Consider the following 18,232-nt stretch of genomic DNA (forward strand, 5'->3'; position numbering starts at 1 on the left):
AGGGGCCACGGATGCAGAAGACCTCTAGGCCCTGGACTATTTTAGGCACAGCTGTTTCCATTCATCAGCCTGGAAGTCCAGGGAATGAAAACCTGCCCACTCAGTCCTCTCCCTCTGGGGAGGGGGATAGCATAGGGTGGGGCTGCAAAGCTGGGATACATCATTCTGGCCTCTGAACCCCTCCCTTTTTCAATCCGCGGGGAGGCAGAAGGCAGGAAATGACTGCCATGGATGTGGTATGATTTTTACCGAAACAGCATTTTGTGGCCCAGGCCCCATGCTGTCCGTAGCTGTTTTCCTCTCTGATACCAGCCAGGTGGCCCCGTCCCTTTCGCTCCCCTCCTCACCCCTTCACATGACTTCAGCCTTTGGATTCTCAGCCCCTGGCTGCTTTCCACATTCCACTGCTCTTTCAGAACCCAGGCATCCCGACCTCCAGCTGAAACCGCTGCATGTGGCTCCCCCACCCTGGCCCCGTGACTCAGGCCTTCTGAAGGGACCAGCCCTCTTCTTGGCACTCACCAGGGAGGGGAGCAGGGGAAGGGGGGCCAGGTGGTGACATCACAGTCGAGGGGTATAAAAGCTTTGGGCCGAAACAGAGTTGAAATTGAAGACACTGACAGAACGTGACCGCACAGCCTGTGTTCCTGGGGACCTCTTAGGAGCCCCAGCCTGCTACTCGCCGCATCAAGGCCTACCTGCTGGTAAGGGGGTGCCTATGAGATAGAAGTGTGGAGGGCAGGGAGGGACCAGGCCTTCGACAGGTGGTGACGGAGGGCTCCAGGGCCTCTGTGTCCCCTCTCTTCTCCGTTCTAACTACCATCTCCTTTCTGGCCTTCTGCATGTGTCGCTGACTATCTGGTTGCTCTGGGTGGCAGCTGGTAACCATTCCACCTTCCTTACCCAGGCGGTGTAAATCATTTCCTCCTCTTCTCCGCCCCAGCTCCCCCCAGCACTGTTTATTCATTAACTATTTCCAGCGCTTCACATGTTGCGGATCGCACCTCTCTCTCTGTCGGCTTAGACCACATTTCATTCTTTTCCCTAAAACCAAGCACATACGCTGTTCAGAAGCTGGACGGACACATGGGTGTGTCGGGGTCATTCCCACCTCTTGTTCTCCTGGTCCCCGGTCCTGTTTCCCTTTGCTTACAGGTTTTGTTGAGGGACGAGGGGGGCTGGCAGGGTCTGGGGGCTGAAGAGCCTTTACCCTTGCACCTTCCCTTCCAGATTCCATGCCGCGCGCTCCCTGCCTTCTGTGGCTCCTTGCTGTCACCTTCTCCCTGGTTCCCAGAACGCAGCCCTTGGCGGCCGGAGACTTGGAAGGAGACGAGCAAGATGAGACACCTTTGCCCGCTGTCCCCTGTGACTATGACCACTGCCGCCACCTGCAGGTGCCCTGCCAGGAGCTGCAGAGGGCCGGCCGGAGAGCCTGCCTGTGCCCCGGCCTCTCCAGCGCCCTGCAGCCGCCGCAGCCGCCACGCCTGGGGGAAGTGCGCGTGGAGGCCGAGACTGGCCGCGCCGAGGTGCACTGGTGCGCCCCCTCCTCCCCGGTCCACCAGTACTGGCTGCTGCTGTGGGAAGGCGGTGGGGCTCCGCAGAAGGGGCCCAGCTTCAACTCGACGGTCCGCCGAGCGGAGCTGCAGGGCCTGAAGCCCGGGGGCGCATACGTTGTCTGCGTGGTGGCCGCCAACGACGCGGGAGAGAGCCGCGCGCCCGGGCCCGGGGCGGAGGGCCTCGACGGCGCGGACGGCCCCAACTTAGGGCCCTGCGGCCGGCTGACCGTGCCTCCGCGGCCGCTCACTGTGCTGCACGCGGCTGTCGGCGTGGGCTCGGCGCTGGCCCTGCTCAGCTGCTCCGCCCTGGTCTGGCACTTCTATCTACGCCAGCGCTGGGGCTGCCCCCGCCGAGGCCGCCCCAGCCACGCGGGGCTCTGAAGCTGCCCGGGCCTCCCCGGGGAGGTGACGGCCCACGAAGGCCAGACCGAGGGTGGCACAGAAGGCCAGGCGCTGGGCCCTTGCTGAGTGGGTTCATGCCCCAAACTTTCCACTGTGCTCCGAAGCTGAGGTTTAGAAGGAGTAGAGAAAGTTGACAAGATCTTTTCTTAATGGACCAGATAGTAACTTAGGCTTTGTGGTTCCAGGGGATAAAATCACAGATATTGTGTAGGTACTTACATAACCATGTAACCATTTAAAAATTTTAAAATGGTTCTTAGCTTGTGGGCCTCACAAATCAGGCTGCGCGACCAGGTTCCACGTGTGGGCCCTGTCACTGTGGGTGGCTTCCCATGGGATTTTTGAGAATCAGCTGCTCTGGAATGGGAGTTTGGGGCTAGAGACCACACCTCACCTGCTGCCTTTTGCTTAGATAGTAAGGATGCACACTGAGTTACGATCCACTGTGTCTTAAGTCGGGTGGAACTAAGTGACTGACATGGGGTGGAGAAGAGGAGGATTGTCCAAGTGGCTGTCTGGGACAAGCTTGCTTGTAAAAATATATTAATAACAAAGGATTTCCCCTCCCCCCATTTGTGTTTACTGTGTATTATTTGTGTTGTATAACATTAAAGGAAATGTAAAAGGAAGATGTTTTCATTTTTCATGATCCTTTTTGTTTAAACTTTTTATTTTGTATTAGAGTATAGCTGCAGCCCATGGAGTCGCAAAGAGTCGGACACGACTGAGTGACTACACTTTGGAAACATAGCTATCATGATCTTTTTCAATTCCCTGTCCTTGGGACTTCTCTAGCGGCACAGTGGATAAGAATCTTCCTGCTAATGCAGGGGACATGGGTTCGATCCCTGGTAAGATCCCACATGCCGCAGAGCACCACAACTAGAGAGTAGCCCACCCCACCCCCAACCCCACCGCACCCTGAAGCTAGAGAAAGCCTGTGAGTAGCGTCAAGGACCCATAGCAGCCAATGATAAGTAAATAAGTAAATTTTCAATTTCCTTTTTTTTAAACCCAGGCCCCTTCATTGGGAGGGCAGAATCTTAGCCATGGGACCACCAGGGAAGTCCCTTGAGTTTATTTTTAAATTAACTGGATGTAGAAAAGTCTTAAGTTGCTATAGAGTTTATTCCTCACTTTTACTGCTCTTAAATCTTTAAAAAATTATAACACAAATTTCAAGTAATACTTGATAAAAGGAGAGTTCTCCTCCTCAAGGGGTAATCGCCTGTAGCAGAGCACATCTTTTCCTAAGCAGTGGAAATATATTCTTGATTTCATTCAATATACTATGGACAATATTCCATGTTGGTAAATCACCGCTTCCTTGGTTATATGAATGGCATAACTTTCCATTGGAGGATGCTCCTTAACTGACACTTCCCCTGGCTCCTTGTTAGAACATTTGTCTTCACTGTTTGCTATGGACATCCTTGTTTGTTGGCATATCCTCACATGATTAAGTATTCCCACAGGGTACTTACCCAGAAGTAAGTGAGAGAGATAGTACTATACAATTTAGTCATTCTTCTCTTTTTTTGTTGTTCAGTCACTAAGTCATTTCCAACTCTTTATGACCCCATGGACTGCAGCACACCAGGCCTCTCAGTCCTTCACTATCACAGTTTGCTGAAACTCATGTCCATTGTGTTGACGATGCCATACAACTCTCTCATCCTCTGTTGCCCCCTCCTCCTGCCCTCAATCTTTCCCAGCATCAGGGTCTTTTCCAGTGGGTCGGCTCTTCGCATCAGGTGGCCAAAGTATTGGAGCTTCAGCTTCAGCATCAGTCCTTTCAATGAATAATCAGGGTTGATTTCCTTTAGGATTGACTGATTTGATCTCCTTGCATTCCAAGGGACTCTAAAGAGTCTTCAGTACCACAATTCGAAAGCATCGACAAAGTCTCTGCTTTTTAATACGCCATCTAGGTTTGTCATCGCTTTCCTTCCAAGGAGCAAGCACGTTTTAATTTCATGGCTGCAGTCCATCTGCTGTGATTTTGGAGCCTAAGAAAATAAAATGTCGTCGTTTCCATTTTTCCCCCATCTGTTTGCCATGAAGTAATGGGACTGAATGCCATGATCTTAGTTTTTTGAATGTTGTTTTAAGCCAGCTTTCTCACTCTCCTCTTTCATTCTCATCAAGAGGCTCTTTGGTTCCTCTTCACTTTCTGCTATTAGAGTGCTATCATCTGCATATCTGAGGTTGTTGATATTTCCCCCAGAAATCCTGATTCCAGCTTGGCATTTTGCATGATGTACTCTGCACCAGGCTTCCCTGGTGGCTCAGATGGTAAAGAATCCGCCTTCAATGCAGGACACCTGGGTTCAATCCCTGGGTTGGGAAGATCCCCTGGAGGAGGGCATCGCAACCCACTCCAGTATTCTTGCTTGGAGAATCCCCAAGGACAGAGGAGCCTGGTGGGCTACAATCCATGGGTTCGAAGAGTCAGATGACTCTGACTAACTGAATGACTGAATGACCAACTGAATGACTAAGCATGGCACAGTACTCTACATATGTTAAACAGGCAGGGTAATAACACACAGCCTTGACAATCTCCTTTTCCAATTTTGAACCAATCCATTGTTTCATGTCCAGTTCTAACTGTTGCTTCTTGACCTGCATACAGGTTTCTCAGGAGACAGGTAAGGTGGTCTGGTATTCCCATCTCTTGAAGAATTTTCCACAATTTGTTGTGATCCACACAGTCAAAGGCTTTAGTGTAGTCAATCAAAAGGAAGTGATGATTTTTGATGTTTTTCTGGAATTCCCCTGATTTCTCTATGATCCAACAGATGTTGGCAGTTTGATCACTGGTTCCTCTGCCTTTTCTAAATTCAGCTTGCACATCTGGAAGTTCTCAGTTCACATACTGCTAAAGCCTTACTTGAAGAATTTGAGCATTATCTTGCTAGCATGTGAAATGAGCACAATTGTACAATAGTTTTAACATTCTTTGGCATTGCCTTTCTTTGGAATTGGATGAAAACTGACCTTTTGCAGTCCTGTGGCCATTGCTGAGTTTTCCAAATTTGTTGACATATTGAGTGCAGCACTTTAACAGCATCATCTTTTAGGATTTTAATTCAGCTGGAATTGTCACCTTCACTAGCTTTGTTCATAGTAATCTTCCTAAGGCCCACTGGACTTCACACTCCAGGATGTCTGTATCTAGGTGGGTGACCACACCATCATGTTTATCTGGATCATTGAGACCTTTTTTTGTATAGTTCTTCTGTGTATTCTTGTACATGTTCTTAGTCTCTTCTGCTTCTGTTAGGTGTTTGCCATTTCTGTCCTTTATTTTGGCCATCCTTGCATGAAATGTTTCCTTGGTATCTCCAATTTTCTTGAAGAGATTTCTAATCTTTCCCATTCTATTGTTTTCCTCTATTACTTTGCACTGTTCACATAAAAAGGTGTTCTTATCTCTCCTCGCTATTCTCTGGCACTCTGCATTCAGATGGATATAACTTTCCTTTTCTCTTCTGCCTTTCACTTCTCTTATTTTCTCAGCTATTTGTAAGGCCTTCTCAGACAACCGTTTTGCCTTTTCACATTTCTTTTTCTTGGGGGTGGTCTTGATCACTGCCTCTTGTACAATGTCACGAACCTCCATCCATAGTTCTTCAGGCACTCTGTCTACCAGATCTAATCCCTTGATTCTATTTGTCACCTCCACTGTATAATCATGAGAGATTTGACTTAGATCATACCTGAATGGTCTAGTGGTTTTCCCTACTTTCTTCAATTTAAACCTGAATTTTACAATAAGAAGATCATGATCTGAGCCACAGTTAGCTCCTGGTCTTATTTTTGCTGACTGTATGCTGCTGCTGCTAAGTCACTTCAGTTGTGTCCGACTCTGTGAGACCCCACAGATGGCAGCCCACCAGGCTCCCCCGTCCCTGGGATTCTCCAGGCAAGAACACAGGAGTGGATTGTCATTTCCTCCTCCAATGCATGAAAGTGAAAGTGAAATTGCTCAGTCATGTCCGACTCATAGTGACCTCATGGACTGCAGCCCACCAGGCTCCTCCGTCCATGGGATTTTCCAGGCAAGAGTACTGGAGTGGGGTGCCATTGTCTTCTCCTGACTGTATAAAGCTGCTCTATCTTCAACTGCAAAGAATATAATCAATCTGATTTCAGTCTGACCATCTGGTGATGATCCTGTGTAGAGTCATCTCTTGTGTTGTTGGAAGAGGGTGTTTGCTATGACCAGTGTGTTCTCTTGACAAAACTCTGTTAGCTTTTGCCCCGCTTCATTTTGTACTCCCAGGTCAAGTTTACCTGTTACTCCAGGTATCTCTCTCTTTAAAAAAAAAACACAAACATTTATTTATTTTATTTGGCTGCGCTGGGTCTTAGTTGTAGCATATGGGATCTAGTTCCCTGACCAGGGATCAAACCTGGGCCCCCTGCATTGGGTGCATGGAGTCCCAGCCCCTGGACCACTAGGGAAGTCCTTCCAAATATCTCTTGACTTCCTACTTTTGCATTCCAATAACCTATGATGAAAAGGACATGGGAATGACAAACCACTCCAGTATTCTTTCCTCAAGAACCCCATGAACACTATGAAAAGACAAAAAGATATGACACTGGATGATGAGCCCTCCAGGTTGGTAGGTATCCAATAAGCTACTGGGGAAGAGGGGATAAATAGCTCCAGAAAGAGAGTTGAGCAAAAGCAGAAACGAAACTCAGTTGTGGATATGTCTGGTCATGAAAGTAAAGTCCAACGCAGTAAAGAACAATATTGCACAGGAACCTGGAATGTTAGGTCCATGAATCAAGGTAAATTGGACATGGTCAAGTAGGAGATGGCAAGAGTGAACATTGACATTTTAGGAATCAGTTAACTAACGCGGAAATGGGAGGATTTAATTCACATGACCATTAGATCTACTACTGTGGTCAAGGATCCCTTAGAAGAAATGGAATAGCCCTCACAATCAACAATAGAATCTGAAATGCAGTACTGGGCGCAATCTCAAAAATACCAGAATGAGCTCAGTTTGTTTCCAAGGCAAACCATTCAACATCACAGTAATCCAAGTCTATGCCCCAACCACTAATGCAGAAGAAACTGAAACTGAATGGTTCTAGGAAGAGTTACACGGAGAAGGCAATGGTACCCCACTCCAGTACTCTTGCCTGGAGAATCCCATGGACGGAGGAGCCTGGTAGGCTGCAGTCCATGGGGTTGTGAAGTCCATAGGCTCAGACACGACTGAGCGACTTCACTTTCACTTTTTACTTTCCTTCATTGGAGCAGGAAATGGTAACCCACTCTAGTGTTCTTGCCTGGAGAATCCCAGGGACGGCAGAGCCTAGTGGGCTGCCGTCTATGGGGTCGCAGAGTCGGACACGACTGAAGCGACTTAGCAGCAGCAGCAGCAGCAGCAGGAAGAACTACAAGACCTTCTAGAACTAACACCAAAAAAAAGATATCCCTTTAAAAAAAAATATTCTTTTTTTTAGGGGGCCATGTTCTGTGGTATGTGGAATTTTAGTTCCTGACCACGGATCGCACCAGTGCCCCCTGCATTGGGAGCACAGAGTCTTAACCACTGGACCACCAGGAAGTCCCTAGTGATTTTTCTCTTATTGGAACTCTAGAATAAATTTAGAATATATTTGCATCTAGAATATACTCACCACATTGCCACAAATTCTTTGTGTATTTTTGATTCCTGTATTTCCTCAGCATTTCAGTTCAGTTCAGTTTCTCAGTCATGTCCAACTCTTTGCAACCCCATGGACTGCAGCAGGCCAGGCTTCCCTGTCCATCACCAACTCCTGGAGCTGACACAAACTCATGTCCATCAAGTTGATGATGCCATCCAATCATCTCATCCTCTGTCATTCCCTTCTCCTCCTGCCTTCAATCTTTCCCAGCATCAGAGTCTTTCCCAACAAGTCATTTACAAATAATGAGGGTCTACTCCCTCATTTTTTTCATAACTTTTCTTACCTACTATCTTTTTTTTTTTTTCTTTTTTTTTAAAGGGAAAGCGCGAACGCAGTCCCCCACTACCACAAATTATGCAGTCGAGTTTTCCACATTTGGGGAAATCGCAGGGGTCAGCACATCCGGAGTGCAATGGATAAGCCTCACCCTGGGAAAACCACCTTCGTGATCATGGTATCTCCCCTGCCAGGTAAGTATCTTTACCTACTATCTTATTACTGAAGACTCACTTTAGAGGCTTCCCTAGTAGTCCAGTGATTAAGATCCTACACTTACACCACAGGGAGCACAGGTTTGATCCCTGGTCAGGGAACTAAGATCCCACATGCCACATGCCTTGTGCCCCAAAGCCAAAAATACAAAACCAAAAAACCATGAAGACACGCTTTACATACATTCTCACTTAATTCCTATCACAATCATTCCAAGAGATGGTGTCGCTTTTTCACAAATGAGAAGCAAGCTTGAGGTTCTAAACACTTTGAAGCTACAAGTCAGGATTTCAGCCCAAGTTGCATCAAAAGCTGATGCTCTTGACTCCACTACAGAGAGACAGCACAGCTTAGCCGTTTTATATCGCACACTGCATGGGTCTGAATCCTAGCTCTCCTACTTTACCAGCTCTGTCACCTTCAGTAAATTAGCTCAACCTTCTGTGCTTGTTTCCTGTGACTACTAATAATATCTACATCATATGGATTGTTGGGATGATTAAATATTAATTAACCATATAAAATTCTCTAGTGTATCTATTATCAATATTAGCAACTTATTATTAGTCTGCCTCTAATAAACATTTAAAAGTAAGTTTTAGGGACTTCCCTGGTGGTCCAGTGGTTAAGGCTCTGTTCTTTCACTGCAGGGGGCACAGGTTAGCTCCCTGGTGGGGAACTGAGATCTCACAAGCTGTATGACTTGGTCAAATAAACAAATAAGGAAAATAAAAGTGAGTTTTAATTTAGGCGACCTAACAGACTAGGTAGCAGTGGAGAGCTAAGTAATCAACAAGACTACACAGCAGGGGGACAAATGCTAATAGAGAAAATACTGGTGCTGGGAGATAGAGATGGGGTGGTCAAAGCACGCTTTCCTTAGAATGCAAACCGCAGGAGCTTCCATCGTGGTTCAGTGGTTAAGCTGAGGCACTTTCATCACAGGAATGTAAATTTGATCTCTGGTCCGGGAATTAAAATCCCACAGGTCATGCTGCCAAAAAAGAAAGAAAAAGTCTGTTTTGCAATCTGCACAAGTTACCCTCAAGCAGTGACACATGAACTCCGTGCTAACTACCTTTACCCAGTGCAGCTGCCAGACACCTAAGGTTGGTGCTATTGTTATCCTCACTTTACAGATGGAGAATTAACAAGAGACGGTAGAAGGAAGCCATTTAGGTGACTGAGGTGTCGTGGAGAAGTCTTAACCCGGGAGGTGATGACAAGATCAGTTACTGCGTTTTGCAAAGATCCCTTGTGGCAGTCGAGCGGAGGATGGCTCATTTCCCCGGAGAGAGGATGAATAGGTCAAAGGGTGCATACATTTCTAGGGCTCCTGATAAACACTGCTTGCGGTTCGTTTAGGGGCCATCTGGGGAGCTGTCTTCATTCGCCCATGGGTTTCAGGACTGCATCGTCCTTTTTCTCTAGCACCAACAGGCGCGCGGACTTGGGATGGGGGATGGTGGCTGCCTCCGAGAATGCGACTTCCAGGCACCGCCCATTCGCGTTCCCTCAGCAGGGCCAGGCCGGCGTTTTCTGGCACTCGGCGGCACCCGTCCACGCCCGCCTCCACGTGACCCAAACAGATTCGGGCACTTCCGCCTCTCCTAGGCTTTCTTCTCGTAGGTGTCCGCGGCTGGTCCGCAGCCGGTGAGTGAGCAAGCACCCGGCCGGGGCCGTCGCGGGCAGGGTTGGGCGCTGGTGGGAGGCGCGTCGCGCTGACCCCCTTCGCCGTCTTCACTCCCCCCTCTCCCCAGGTCCCCGCGGAAGCGGCGGTGGCGGCGTCATGGCGGAGCTGACGGCTCTGGAGAGTCTCATCGAGATGGGCTTCCCCAAGGGACGCGCGTAAGGGAGCCCCCTAACCCAGGGCCGCGGGGGTCGCGCATCTGTCCAGGCCTTTACCCCAGTCTGGCCTCAGGCTCTACGCCCCAGCCTGATCGTCGCCATGGCTCGTGGGCGCTACTCACGGTGTTTTTGCCCTCAGGGAGAAGGCTCTGGCCCTCACAGGGAACCAGGGCATCGAGGCTGCGATGGACTGGTGAGCACTCAGACCGGTGGCAGGGGACGGGGAACTGCTGAGAGGGCAGCCTGAACGTTAACCTAGTTCCTGACTTTCCCTGCCAGGTTGATGGAGCACGAAGACGACCCCGATGTGGATGAGCCACTAGCCACCCCCCTTGGACATGTCCTGGGACGGGAACCCACCCCTTCGGAGCAAGGTGGCCCCAAAGGTCCTGACTGAGGAAAACAGTGTGATTATTCTGGAGGGCCCGAGGAGGAGGATGAAAGGGTAATAATACTGATTGTTTGTTTGTATGTAGGAGCTGGGTCTGCAGTGGGAGAAGGCAAACCTGTTTTGACTGAAGAGGAAAGACAGGAACAGACCAAGAGGTAGGAAGAACAAGCTCACATTTCTGAGAGTCACTTTCCACCTGTCCCCAGTACGCAAATCTGGTCAAAGAACTCTCACTTCCCACATTGTTTTTTCTTGACCTTTTCCTTGTTTTTTTTTGTATCTGTTTTGGGACTCTGTTCTTGGATTTTGTTTTCTGAGTCCCTTGTTATAAACTCACTTTCCCAATTTATATACATGTCTCTTGAATGGTTTCCTTTCTGCAACATAGGATGTTGGAACTGGTGGCCCAGAAGCAGCGGGAGCGTGAAGAAAGAGAGGAGCGGGAGGCATTGGAACGGGAACGGCAGCGCAGGAGACAAGGGCAGGAGTTGTCAGCTGCCCGACAGAGGCTACAGGAAGATGAGATGCGCCGAGCTGCTGAAGAGCGGAAGAGGGAAAAGGCTGAAGAGTTAGCAGCCAGGTCTGGGTTCTGGGACATGGGTCTGGCTAAGACATGGGAAAGGAATCAGGATTTGCTTTGTCAATGTCTGACCTCCTTGTGTCCTGTTTGCATTCCAGACAAAGAGTCCGAGAAAAGATCGAAAGGGACAAAGCGGAGAGAGCCAAGAAGGTAGGTGATTGGGTGGAAACCCAGGATAGTGAAGTTGGGGGGTAGGCAGTAAATCTAGCTTTTTTTCCTAGCTTCAGAGGGCAAGGATGGGCTGAGTGCTTGATTACTGAACTTTGTCTTCTAGTATGGTGGCAACGTGGGTTCTCAGCCATCCCCACCAGCAGCAGAGCCAGGCCCTGTTCCCTCCTCTCCCAGCCGGGAGCCTCCCACAAAGCGGGAGTATGACCAATGTCGCATACAGGTACTGATTCGGATTCCAGTCTTGCTCCTGAGACCCTTTGTTGGCTTACAGGGCACCCAACCGAGCCCAGCCCAGAGCTTTTTTCAGTTATGTTCCCTTTGCCAAACCTCTCCCTTCTTTGTAAATGACTTTTGAAATCCTACCTCCTCTGCTCTGAGGGAAGATATCAAATTTCACTTGCCCCAGTCTTATTTAAACCCATACCTCTCTCTTACTCAGCAGTTCCCTTTTTACTTGTTCATAGTGTTTTCATTTAGATTATGCACCTGTTTGCATGATGTGGTATCTGTCCAGATGTTTTATATAATTTTGTATTATGTTTTCCTTAAATTGTGAGGGAGCCAGGGGTGCTGGTTGAGTAAGGTGCATCCTAAGTGGTTGTTCATTAGGTGCTTTCAATAGTAATTCTCCTGGTCCAGTCTCTCTAAGTGGAAGGAGAAGCCAACTTTGCTCTTTTTCCTCACTTGGGCACCTAACTCAGTTATGACGCTCACTATACAGTATCTCTCTCTTGCCTTCTAGGTCCGGCTGCCAGATGGGACCTCACTGACCCAGACGTTCCGGGCGCGGGAACAGTTGGCAGCTGTGCGGCTCTACGTGGAGCTCCACCGTGGTGAGGAGCCAGGCGGGGGCCAGGACCCTGTGCAGTTGCTCACTGGCTTCCCCCGGCGGGCCTTCTCAGAGGCTGACATGGAGCGGCCTCTGCAGGAGCTGGGTATGACACATGGGATCCGAAACCAGGACTTGGGGAATAGGGGAAGCTGCGAAGAGAAGGGATGCAAAGAAGGGACTTTGTCTAGAGATGGTGTGAGGGCAGAACATGGGGCGGTGGGGCGAAGCAGATATCTTTGGGTTCAAATCTGTTTTCTTCCATCTTCAGGACTTGTGCCTTCTGCTGTCCTCATTGTGGCCAAGAAATGTCCCGGCTGAGAGGCCTTTATCCCACCATCCCTCTCTGACCTCTCTTCATCTTTGATAAAGCACTGACATTGCCTTCTTAATAAATAGACTCTCTTGAGTTCTCTATGTACCTGACTCCTTCCTGAATGGCTGGGAGAGACAAGGAAGGCTTTCAGAATAGACACTATGCTTTATCTTGAATTTCCAAGGGAGACTTGTTTCTAATCTCCGGGTCTGATTAGTTGCCTGGGAGGTTAACTGGAAGGTTAAAGTGGGGGTGTACATTGGATAGCACTTTTTGCTCTATGAGTAAGACAGTACCTAAGCTTGAAATCTTTACTGGCTATGTGCCTTGACTTCTTAAGTCTAGTTTCTTCTTTAGTAAAATCTGGATAATAGTACCTGTTATTTGGGGTTGTGGGGGTTACGTAATGCTTTAGCACAGTGCATGACACCTAACGAGTCCCCAGTTACTAGCTACTAAAAGTGTAGTTTTTAAAATGTGGCCATTCACAAAAAGTATTGAGTACTTAGTATGTACTACACAGTTTTAAGTACTATATGTGTATTAACTGAGATATGAAGGCACTATTACCTAGCAGTGGGTACAATTATCCCATTTTAGAGACTGGGACGTGAAAGCGCATGACTTGTTCAGACTGACACAGGTAGCAAGTAGTAGAACCTGCACACACCCCTGGGGAGCCTGACTTTCAGGCTCAGGCTCTGAACTGCCAGGCTCCTGCATTCTAGCCCCTCTTGCTGTTGCTGCTCACCTCATCCTCATCCTCATGCTCCCTCAAGCAGCTGCCTCATTCCTCTCATACCTTGGCTAGGAAAGAGGCCACAACTAAACTTAAAAGACCACCGTGACAACTTGTTTATGACTTCACAATCTAGAAGCACAAAACCACACCACTGCTTATATGTGCGATCAGACCTCAGTGTTACCAGGCTTTATGTAGTGTTTCAGCTTTAATGAAAACAGCCTCCCCTGCACCCCACCGTTGCAATAGTTTGGAACCACAGGATGGAAAAATAAAAAGGAGTGAACTTACTGACTTGGCTCTGGGGCTGCCACCCCACTGACAGCTTTACCTCATCCCATCAGTGGCATCTCCAATAGATTCTGTGACCAGATTCAGAGACTGAAAACCACTGCAATGAACACCTTATGGGGGGAAAGCCCCAGTGCATTTAGTGAGAGACTGCCCTGTGCCTGGCACTTACATTCCTAAGTTCACCTTTTGACCACAGTTCTCAAGATAATTGGCACCTTTATGATCAGGACTTCCCAGGTGGCCCCAGTGGCAAAGAACACCCCCACCACTGCAAGAGACGTAAGAGATGCAGGTTTGGTCCCTGGGTTGGGAAGATCCCCTGGAGAAGGAAATGGCAACTCACTCCAGTATTTTTGTCTGGAGAATCCTGTGGACAGCTGGGCTGCAGTCCATAGGGTAGCGGAGTCAGACAGGACTTAAGTGACTTAGCACGCATGGAACAGGAGGACTGAGGCTCAGAGAGGTTCTGTAACATACAGGAGTTGAAACAAGATCTGTCTCAGTACGCTCCGTTTTACTAGTACCACAATAGCCTCCAAAACTTAAGACCAAAGAGGGCATCATGGCACATGCTAGTTGCTAGAAGCCCCTCTCCAACCTCATTCGAAAGACAGGAACCCAAAGTGTCCTCTATGGGTGTTTATTGCACAAGAGTTTCCAGGCTAGTTATAATTTCAAGAACGTCACTTGGTTATCCACTCCCAAAAACCACAGGACCTGACCTGTGTTTTGAAAATGTCGATTGGGCTTCAGCCTCACATGGGGCGGGCGTGGCAGGCAGCAGCCGCACTCCAGCCAGGCCGCAGCACCGACCCGCAGAACACTTGGCTTTTATGGGCGTCCAACCGCAGGGCTCACTCTCTGGATGGAGGAACATGGTTTATTGATTCCTTCAGTTAGCCAGAGCCCGCGATGTGGACGTTAAAACGTAGTCCGTGCAAGCTTTAGGAGAGAGCGCGCTCACCCGGCGGAAGCTCCCCAAGTCCCGGAGAGGCCTGCGCTTGGGGTCCGGGTCTGGACTCCCCGCCGGCCCACGGAGGAGTCAGGCTGGCTTGGGCGCCTGCGCTGCAGCATAAATCTCGGCGCCCAGGCGGGCAGGTTCTGTCTCAGGCTGACCTCCCGCCGCCGCCATTCATCCAGTTCTTTCTCCAGGCGACGTTCTCTTGCGTGGCCGCTGCTTCCTGCAGAGTGGCCAGCAGTAACTGTTTGGTCCTGGCCGCCTCGTCCCTGCGCTGCGGGTCCTGCTCCGGCATCTCCTGCGGGCGGAAAGAGTGGTTCGCAGCCCCGGCCACCAGCCCGCGGTTCTCCACCCGCCCACCCCACCGCTGCCTCCCCAACGGCTCCCACCTTCAGCATCGCCTGCTTCCGCTCCTCTCCCGGGGTCACAAGGGCAAAGAGCGCGGTGCCCACGCCAGCCCCGGCGCCCAGCACTGCGCCCGCGAGCAGCAACTTGTGCAGGTTCTCCATAGGCGACCGCGTGACCAGCGAGGCGACCTCTGGAGCCTCCAGTAGCCTAGCAAGGCCGCCGCGACGTCTCAATCTGTGCAGGCTAGAGTGCCCCACACAAGAAACCATAGAGATGGGCCCGGGCTAGAGAGGACCTAACCAGAGAGACGTTTCGAATGAATCTGAAGCATCTAGATCTTAAGACCAAGTTTAGCTGAGAAGTTTGAGCGCGTCAAGAGGTGTTGGGACCCAGGGCTTAGGGTGGGACCCCTTGTCATGAAATCCCGAGTAGGATTGCTAACGGGAGAGTGTCTTCATGGTTACTGTGAGTTTTACAATTGCCCAGTTCCGGAAGGTCCAGATCAATAGAGGGCTAAGCCCTCTGTAGTTTCCTAGGATTAATTGTGCTTTATCCAAACTGCATTATGTAATGGACGTCCGCATGTTTATAAACATCAGTCTGTTGACTCCCTTCAGTCTCTTCAATCCTGAACAAAAACTGAAAAACCAAGTGTACCGGATGGGGAAAAGGATATACTAATACGTTTTCCTTTCATTTTACTTGGTAAAAGCAAACGTTGCCTTTCTCTTTAAGATATATAATCTTGGCTTTTTTTTTTTTTTTTAAACCATGAAAACCATGGATGTTGTGTAACCTACCGAATTCTAGTTTGGTGAAGAAAATACCTCTTAGTTGTGTGATTCTGGATAAGTCATGTAAGTTCTTTGTTTTCCGGTTTCTGCATCGGAAAATGAGGCTAATAACAGTGCATATGGACATGTCAATGGACATGAATTTGAGCAAATTCTGGGAGATAGTGAAGGACAGGGAAGCCAGGCATGTTGCAGTCCATGAGGTCGCAAAGGGTCAGCCATGACTTAGCAGTTGACCAACAGCATCTCACAATTTTAGGATAATTAAACAATTTATATGAAAAGCATTTAAAACAGTTCCTGGTATCAAGTACAGATTGGCACTTGCCAAGAGCATTTGCCAGTGACTGAACAGCAACAGTCACTGTTGGATGGCATCACTGATTCAATCAACGTGAGTTTGAGCAAGCTTCAGGAGTTGGTGATGGACAGGGAAGCCTGGTGTGCTGCAGTCCATGGGGTCACAGAGTCGGACTCGACTGAGCTGAATGAACAAAAACAAGAAGGGCACTTGCCATCTGCCTGTATTGCTGCAGCTGCTGACCTCGACACTCCCTAAAGGGAATTCAGGGTGGAGAGTGAGGCACTCTGTGCCCCAGGGAAACTGGTGGAACAGGTCTTTTAGATAGTTCGATATTTTCAGGAACTGATTTCATGATCTCATTTCTTGCACCTCCTCATATCTAGAAAAGCACTAAATCCCTTCATGGTCAGCTTCTCCTCCTGACTAGCAGAAAACCTTTTATAAAATGAGCGCCTGACTGCACTGAGCTCCCCCTTCACCAAAATCATTTATTTTGACTTTCCCCGCTGCCTCTTTGGAGCAGTCTCTCAGACCTGAGGGACTGTCTCCTGGGCTGCAATCTCCATTTTGCTCCAAATAAAACTTCACTCACAACTCTCACGTTGTGCTTTTTTTTTTTTTTTTAGTTGACACTATATAAATATTCATTAAGTAAGTTACCAAGAAACATGTCAATTTGGGAGACCCTGTAAGAATCAGGAAATTTCAAACTCATCATCAAAGCTCTTTACTCACGGGGCTTTAATCCAAATGCCCTCGTTAACTCCTACTCCTCCTGCTTTTCCCTGTGTCACCACAGAGTGAGTGTGATTCCCTGGTGCCTCAGACCATAAAGAATCTGCCTGCAATGTGGAAGATCCCCTAGAGAAGGAAATGGCTACCCACTCCAGTATTTTTTCCTGGAGAATCCCATGGACAGAGAAGCCTGGCAGGCTATACAGTCCATGGGGGTCGCAAAGAGTCTCACACGACTGAGCAACTAGCACTTCACTTCTTCCCACCTCCTGGGATTGTCCCCTCCCCTGAAAGGCCCATAATCTCCTTGCACGTCAGACTCCTCTCCTCAGAAGTGATTAAGGGGCTCGGCTTCAAAGCGATTAGAGGAGCAGTCTGTGGGGTGCACTGGGCAGGAACACTCTACTGAGTCCAACCGCCCTACATTCTAGAATCAGCACCCATGGCCCTTGTGCCAGGGAGCAGTGAGGATGGGCCTTGGCCTAGAGATAGCCCAGGCTCTTCCCAGCATCCAGAAAGTCCTAGACTGACCAACCCGCTTTGGAAGGACAGAGGAGAAATTGACAGGGTTGAAGGCCACCAGGATGTTCAGGTTAGTACTTTCCCACCTTGTGTCCTGCTGTCGGTTCATCCTCCACTTTGGCCCAGTTCCCCCGCTGTGCCCATCCAGCCTGTGTGTCCGCAGACCCGCCTCCCCTCCATTGTGGTGGAAGCCTCTGAGGTGAGTGAAGAGAGTGGGGAGCTCCAGTGGCCACATGAGGAGCTGCTGCTGCTGACTGACGATGAGGAAGAGGAGGTCGAGGTGTTCTTCCAGGACCAAAGTGAAGAACCAGGTGAGGGAAGAGGCTCGTTCAAACAGGGCTGTTGTGAACTGAGTGTTCTAAGCAGAACAAGAGGGACAACTTAGTTGTGTCCCCTGCATTAAGCAGGACACAGTAGGTGCTCAGTAAACATCGTGAAGAGAAATGTAGAGGTGGGAGATAAAAGTCAAGGTGGCTGAGGGACTTTCTTGACGGTCCAAGTCCAAATCCAGTGCTTGGGACTCTGAGCTTCCACCTTGGGGAGGGGGAGGAGAGGGCGCAGGTTCGAGCCCCAGCGGTAGAATTAAGATCCCATGTGCCATGCAGCTTGGCCAAAGAAATGAAAACAGTCAAGGTGACTGGTAAAGTTGATGAATTTTTTTTTTTTGGCTGCCGTGCCACACAGCTTGTGGGATAGTTAGGCTCTTCATTTCAATTGCTGTATTATTTTTATAAGCAAAAAGAATTAAATCTACCTTAAAAAAAAAAATCCAGTCAGCTACCAGGTATGTTTCACTGTTCTTTTATTATATATTTTTCATTGTTAATGGATTCTTTAACTCCCCACCCCCAGCCTGGACTTGGAGCTCCCTGGACCCTAAGTCTCCCTTAAGAACCTTTAACCCAGAACTCAGCTGGGGGCAGGAACGGGTAGATCAAGATGCCTCCTGGATCCCAGAGGACACAGAATGTCAGGAAACCCCCAATCCCTGTCCTCTCTGGGACCCACCATCAAGCTCCCATGTCTGCAGAAGCTGCTTTGTGGAATATTCCCATTTCCTGCCTCCCAGGAGCTTTGAGGGTAAGTATCATTTTCTCCCTCAAATGTTTTACCTAGGTTTTTGAAGCCTTTCCATCCATCCCTTCACAGTCTTCCCCATATACAAGTGAGAAAAATGAAGCTTAAAGGTTAAACCCCAGGGTCACATCAGTGATAGTCAAGGAATCTGGATTAAGAATTCTCATCTG

The 18,232-nt window shown here is 49.0% G+C and overlaps 4 protein-coding genes, 1 long non-coding RNA gene and 1 other non-coding gene across 10 annotated transcripts; 3 read left to right on the forward strand and 3 right to left on the reverse strand.

Moving 5' to 3' along the window:
- Positions 1 to 55: 55 nt before the first annotated feature.
- On the forward strand, positions 56 to 2,587 carry LRRN4CL (LRRN4 C-terminal like). 2 transcript variants are annotated; one of them, XM_061165616.1, is made up of 2 exons: positions 56 to 704; positions 1,231 to 2,587. In XM_061165616.1, the coding sequence occupies exon 2, from the start codon at positions 1,236 to 1,238 to the stop codon at positions 1,935 to 1,937; it is 702 nt and encodes a 233-aa protein (XP_061021599.1). In that variant the 5' UTR covers positions 56 to 704; positions 1,231 to 1,235; the 3' UTR covers positions 1,938 to 2,587. The 2 variants fall into 2 exon arrangements, with proteins under 2 accessions (XP_061021599.1, XP_061021589.1); XM_061165606.1 differs by lacking the exon at positions 56 to 704 and adding an exon at positions 717 to 1,090.
- A 5,388-nt stretch (positions 2,588 to 7,975) lies between these two features.
- LOC133040897 (U1 spliceosomal RNA) lies at positions 7,976 to 8,139 on the reverse strand. The gene has a single exon (XR_009689065.1). It is a non-coding gene; the product is annotated as a U1 spliceosomal RNA (small nuclear RNA).
- A 734-nt stretch (positions 8,140 to 8,873) lies between these two features.
- LOC133072421 (uncharacterized) lies at positions 8,874 to 9,638 on the reverse strand. Its single transcript, XR_009696734.1, has 2 exons — positions 9,477 to 9,638; positions 8,874 to 9,147 (listed from the first exon to the last, which is right to left on the reverse strand). It is a non-coding gene; the product is annotated as an uncharacterized LOC133072421 (long non-coding RNA).
- A 47-nt stretch (positions 9,639 to 9,685) lies between these two features.
- Positions 9,686 to 12,389, forward strand: UBXN1 (UBX domain protein 1). 2 transcript variants are annotated; one of them, XM_061165649.1, is made up of 10 exons: positions 9,686 to 9,806; positions 9,914 to 10,001; positions 10,141 to 10,194; positions 10,281 to 10,375; positions 10,478 to 10,547; positions 10,781 to 10,972; positions 11,071 to 11,122; positions 11,247 to 11,363; positions 11,886 to 12,078; positions 12,244 to 12,389. In XM_061165649.1, the coding sequence occupies exons 2-10, from the start codon at positions 9,943 to 9,945 to the stop codon at positions 12,291 to 12,293; spliced, it is 882 nt and encodes a 293-aa protein (XP_061021632.1). In that variant the 5' UTR covers positions 9,686 to 9,806; positions 9,914 to 9,942; the 3' UTR covers positions 12,294 to 12,389. The 2 variants fall into 2 exon arrangements, with proteins under 2 accessions (XP_061021632.1, XP_061021624.1); XM_061165641.1 differs by having other exon boundaries at positions 9,687 to 9,806; positions 10,281 to 10,387.
- Positions 12,390 to 13,948: 1,559 nt separating this feature from the next.
- LOC133072415 (ubiquinol-cytochrome-c reductase complex assembly factor 3) lies at positions 13,949 to 14,884 on the reverse strand. Its single transcript, XM_061165663.1, has 2 exons — positions 14,672 to 14,884; positions 13,949 to 14,580 (listed from the first exon to the last, which is right to left on the reverse strand). Exons 1-2 carry the CDS (start codon positions 14,789 to 14,791, stop codon positions 14,431 to 14,433), a joined length of 270 nt encoding a protein of 89 aa, XP_061021646.1. The 5' UTR covers positions 14,792 to 14,884; the 3' UTR covers positions 13,949 to 14,430.
- Positions 14,885 to 16,364: 1,480 nt separating this feature from the next.
- On the forward strand, positions 16,365 to 18,161 carry LBHD1 (LBH domain containing 1). Of its 3 annotated transcripts, none has more exons than XM_061165712.1 (3): positions 16,365 to 17,055; positions 17,134 to 17,296; positions 17,838 to 18,161. In XM_061165712.1, exons 1-3 carry the CDS (start codon positions 16,906 to 16,908, stop codon positions 18,107 to 18,109), a joined length of 585 nt encoding a protein of 194 aa, XP_061021695.1. In that variant the 5' UTR covers positions 16,365 to 16,905; the 3' UTR covers positions 18,110 to 18,161. The 3 variants fall into 3 exon arrangements, with proteins under 3 accessions (XP_061021695.1, XP_061021704.1, XP_061021685.1); XM_061165721.1 differs by having other exon boundaries at positions 17,149 to 17,296; XM_061165702.1 differs by having other exon boundaries at positions 16,365 to 17,296.
- The last annotated feature ends 71 nt before the right edge of the window (positions 18,162 to 18,232 follow it).

This window comes from Dama dama, chromosome 2, assembly GCF_033118175.1.
Source record: "Dama dama isolate Ldn47 chromosome 2, ASM3311817v1, whole genome shotgun sequence".
In the NCBI taxonomy this organism is placed as follows: domain Eukaryota; kingdom Metazoa; phylum Chordata; class Mammalia; order Artiodactyla; family Cervidae; genus Dama; species Dama dama.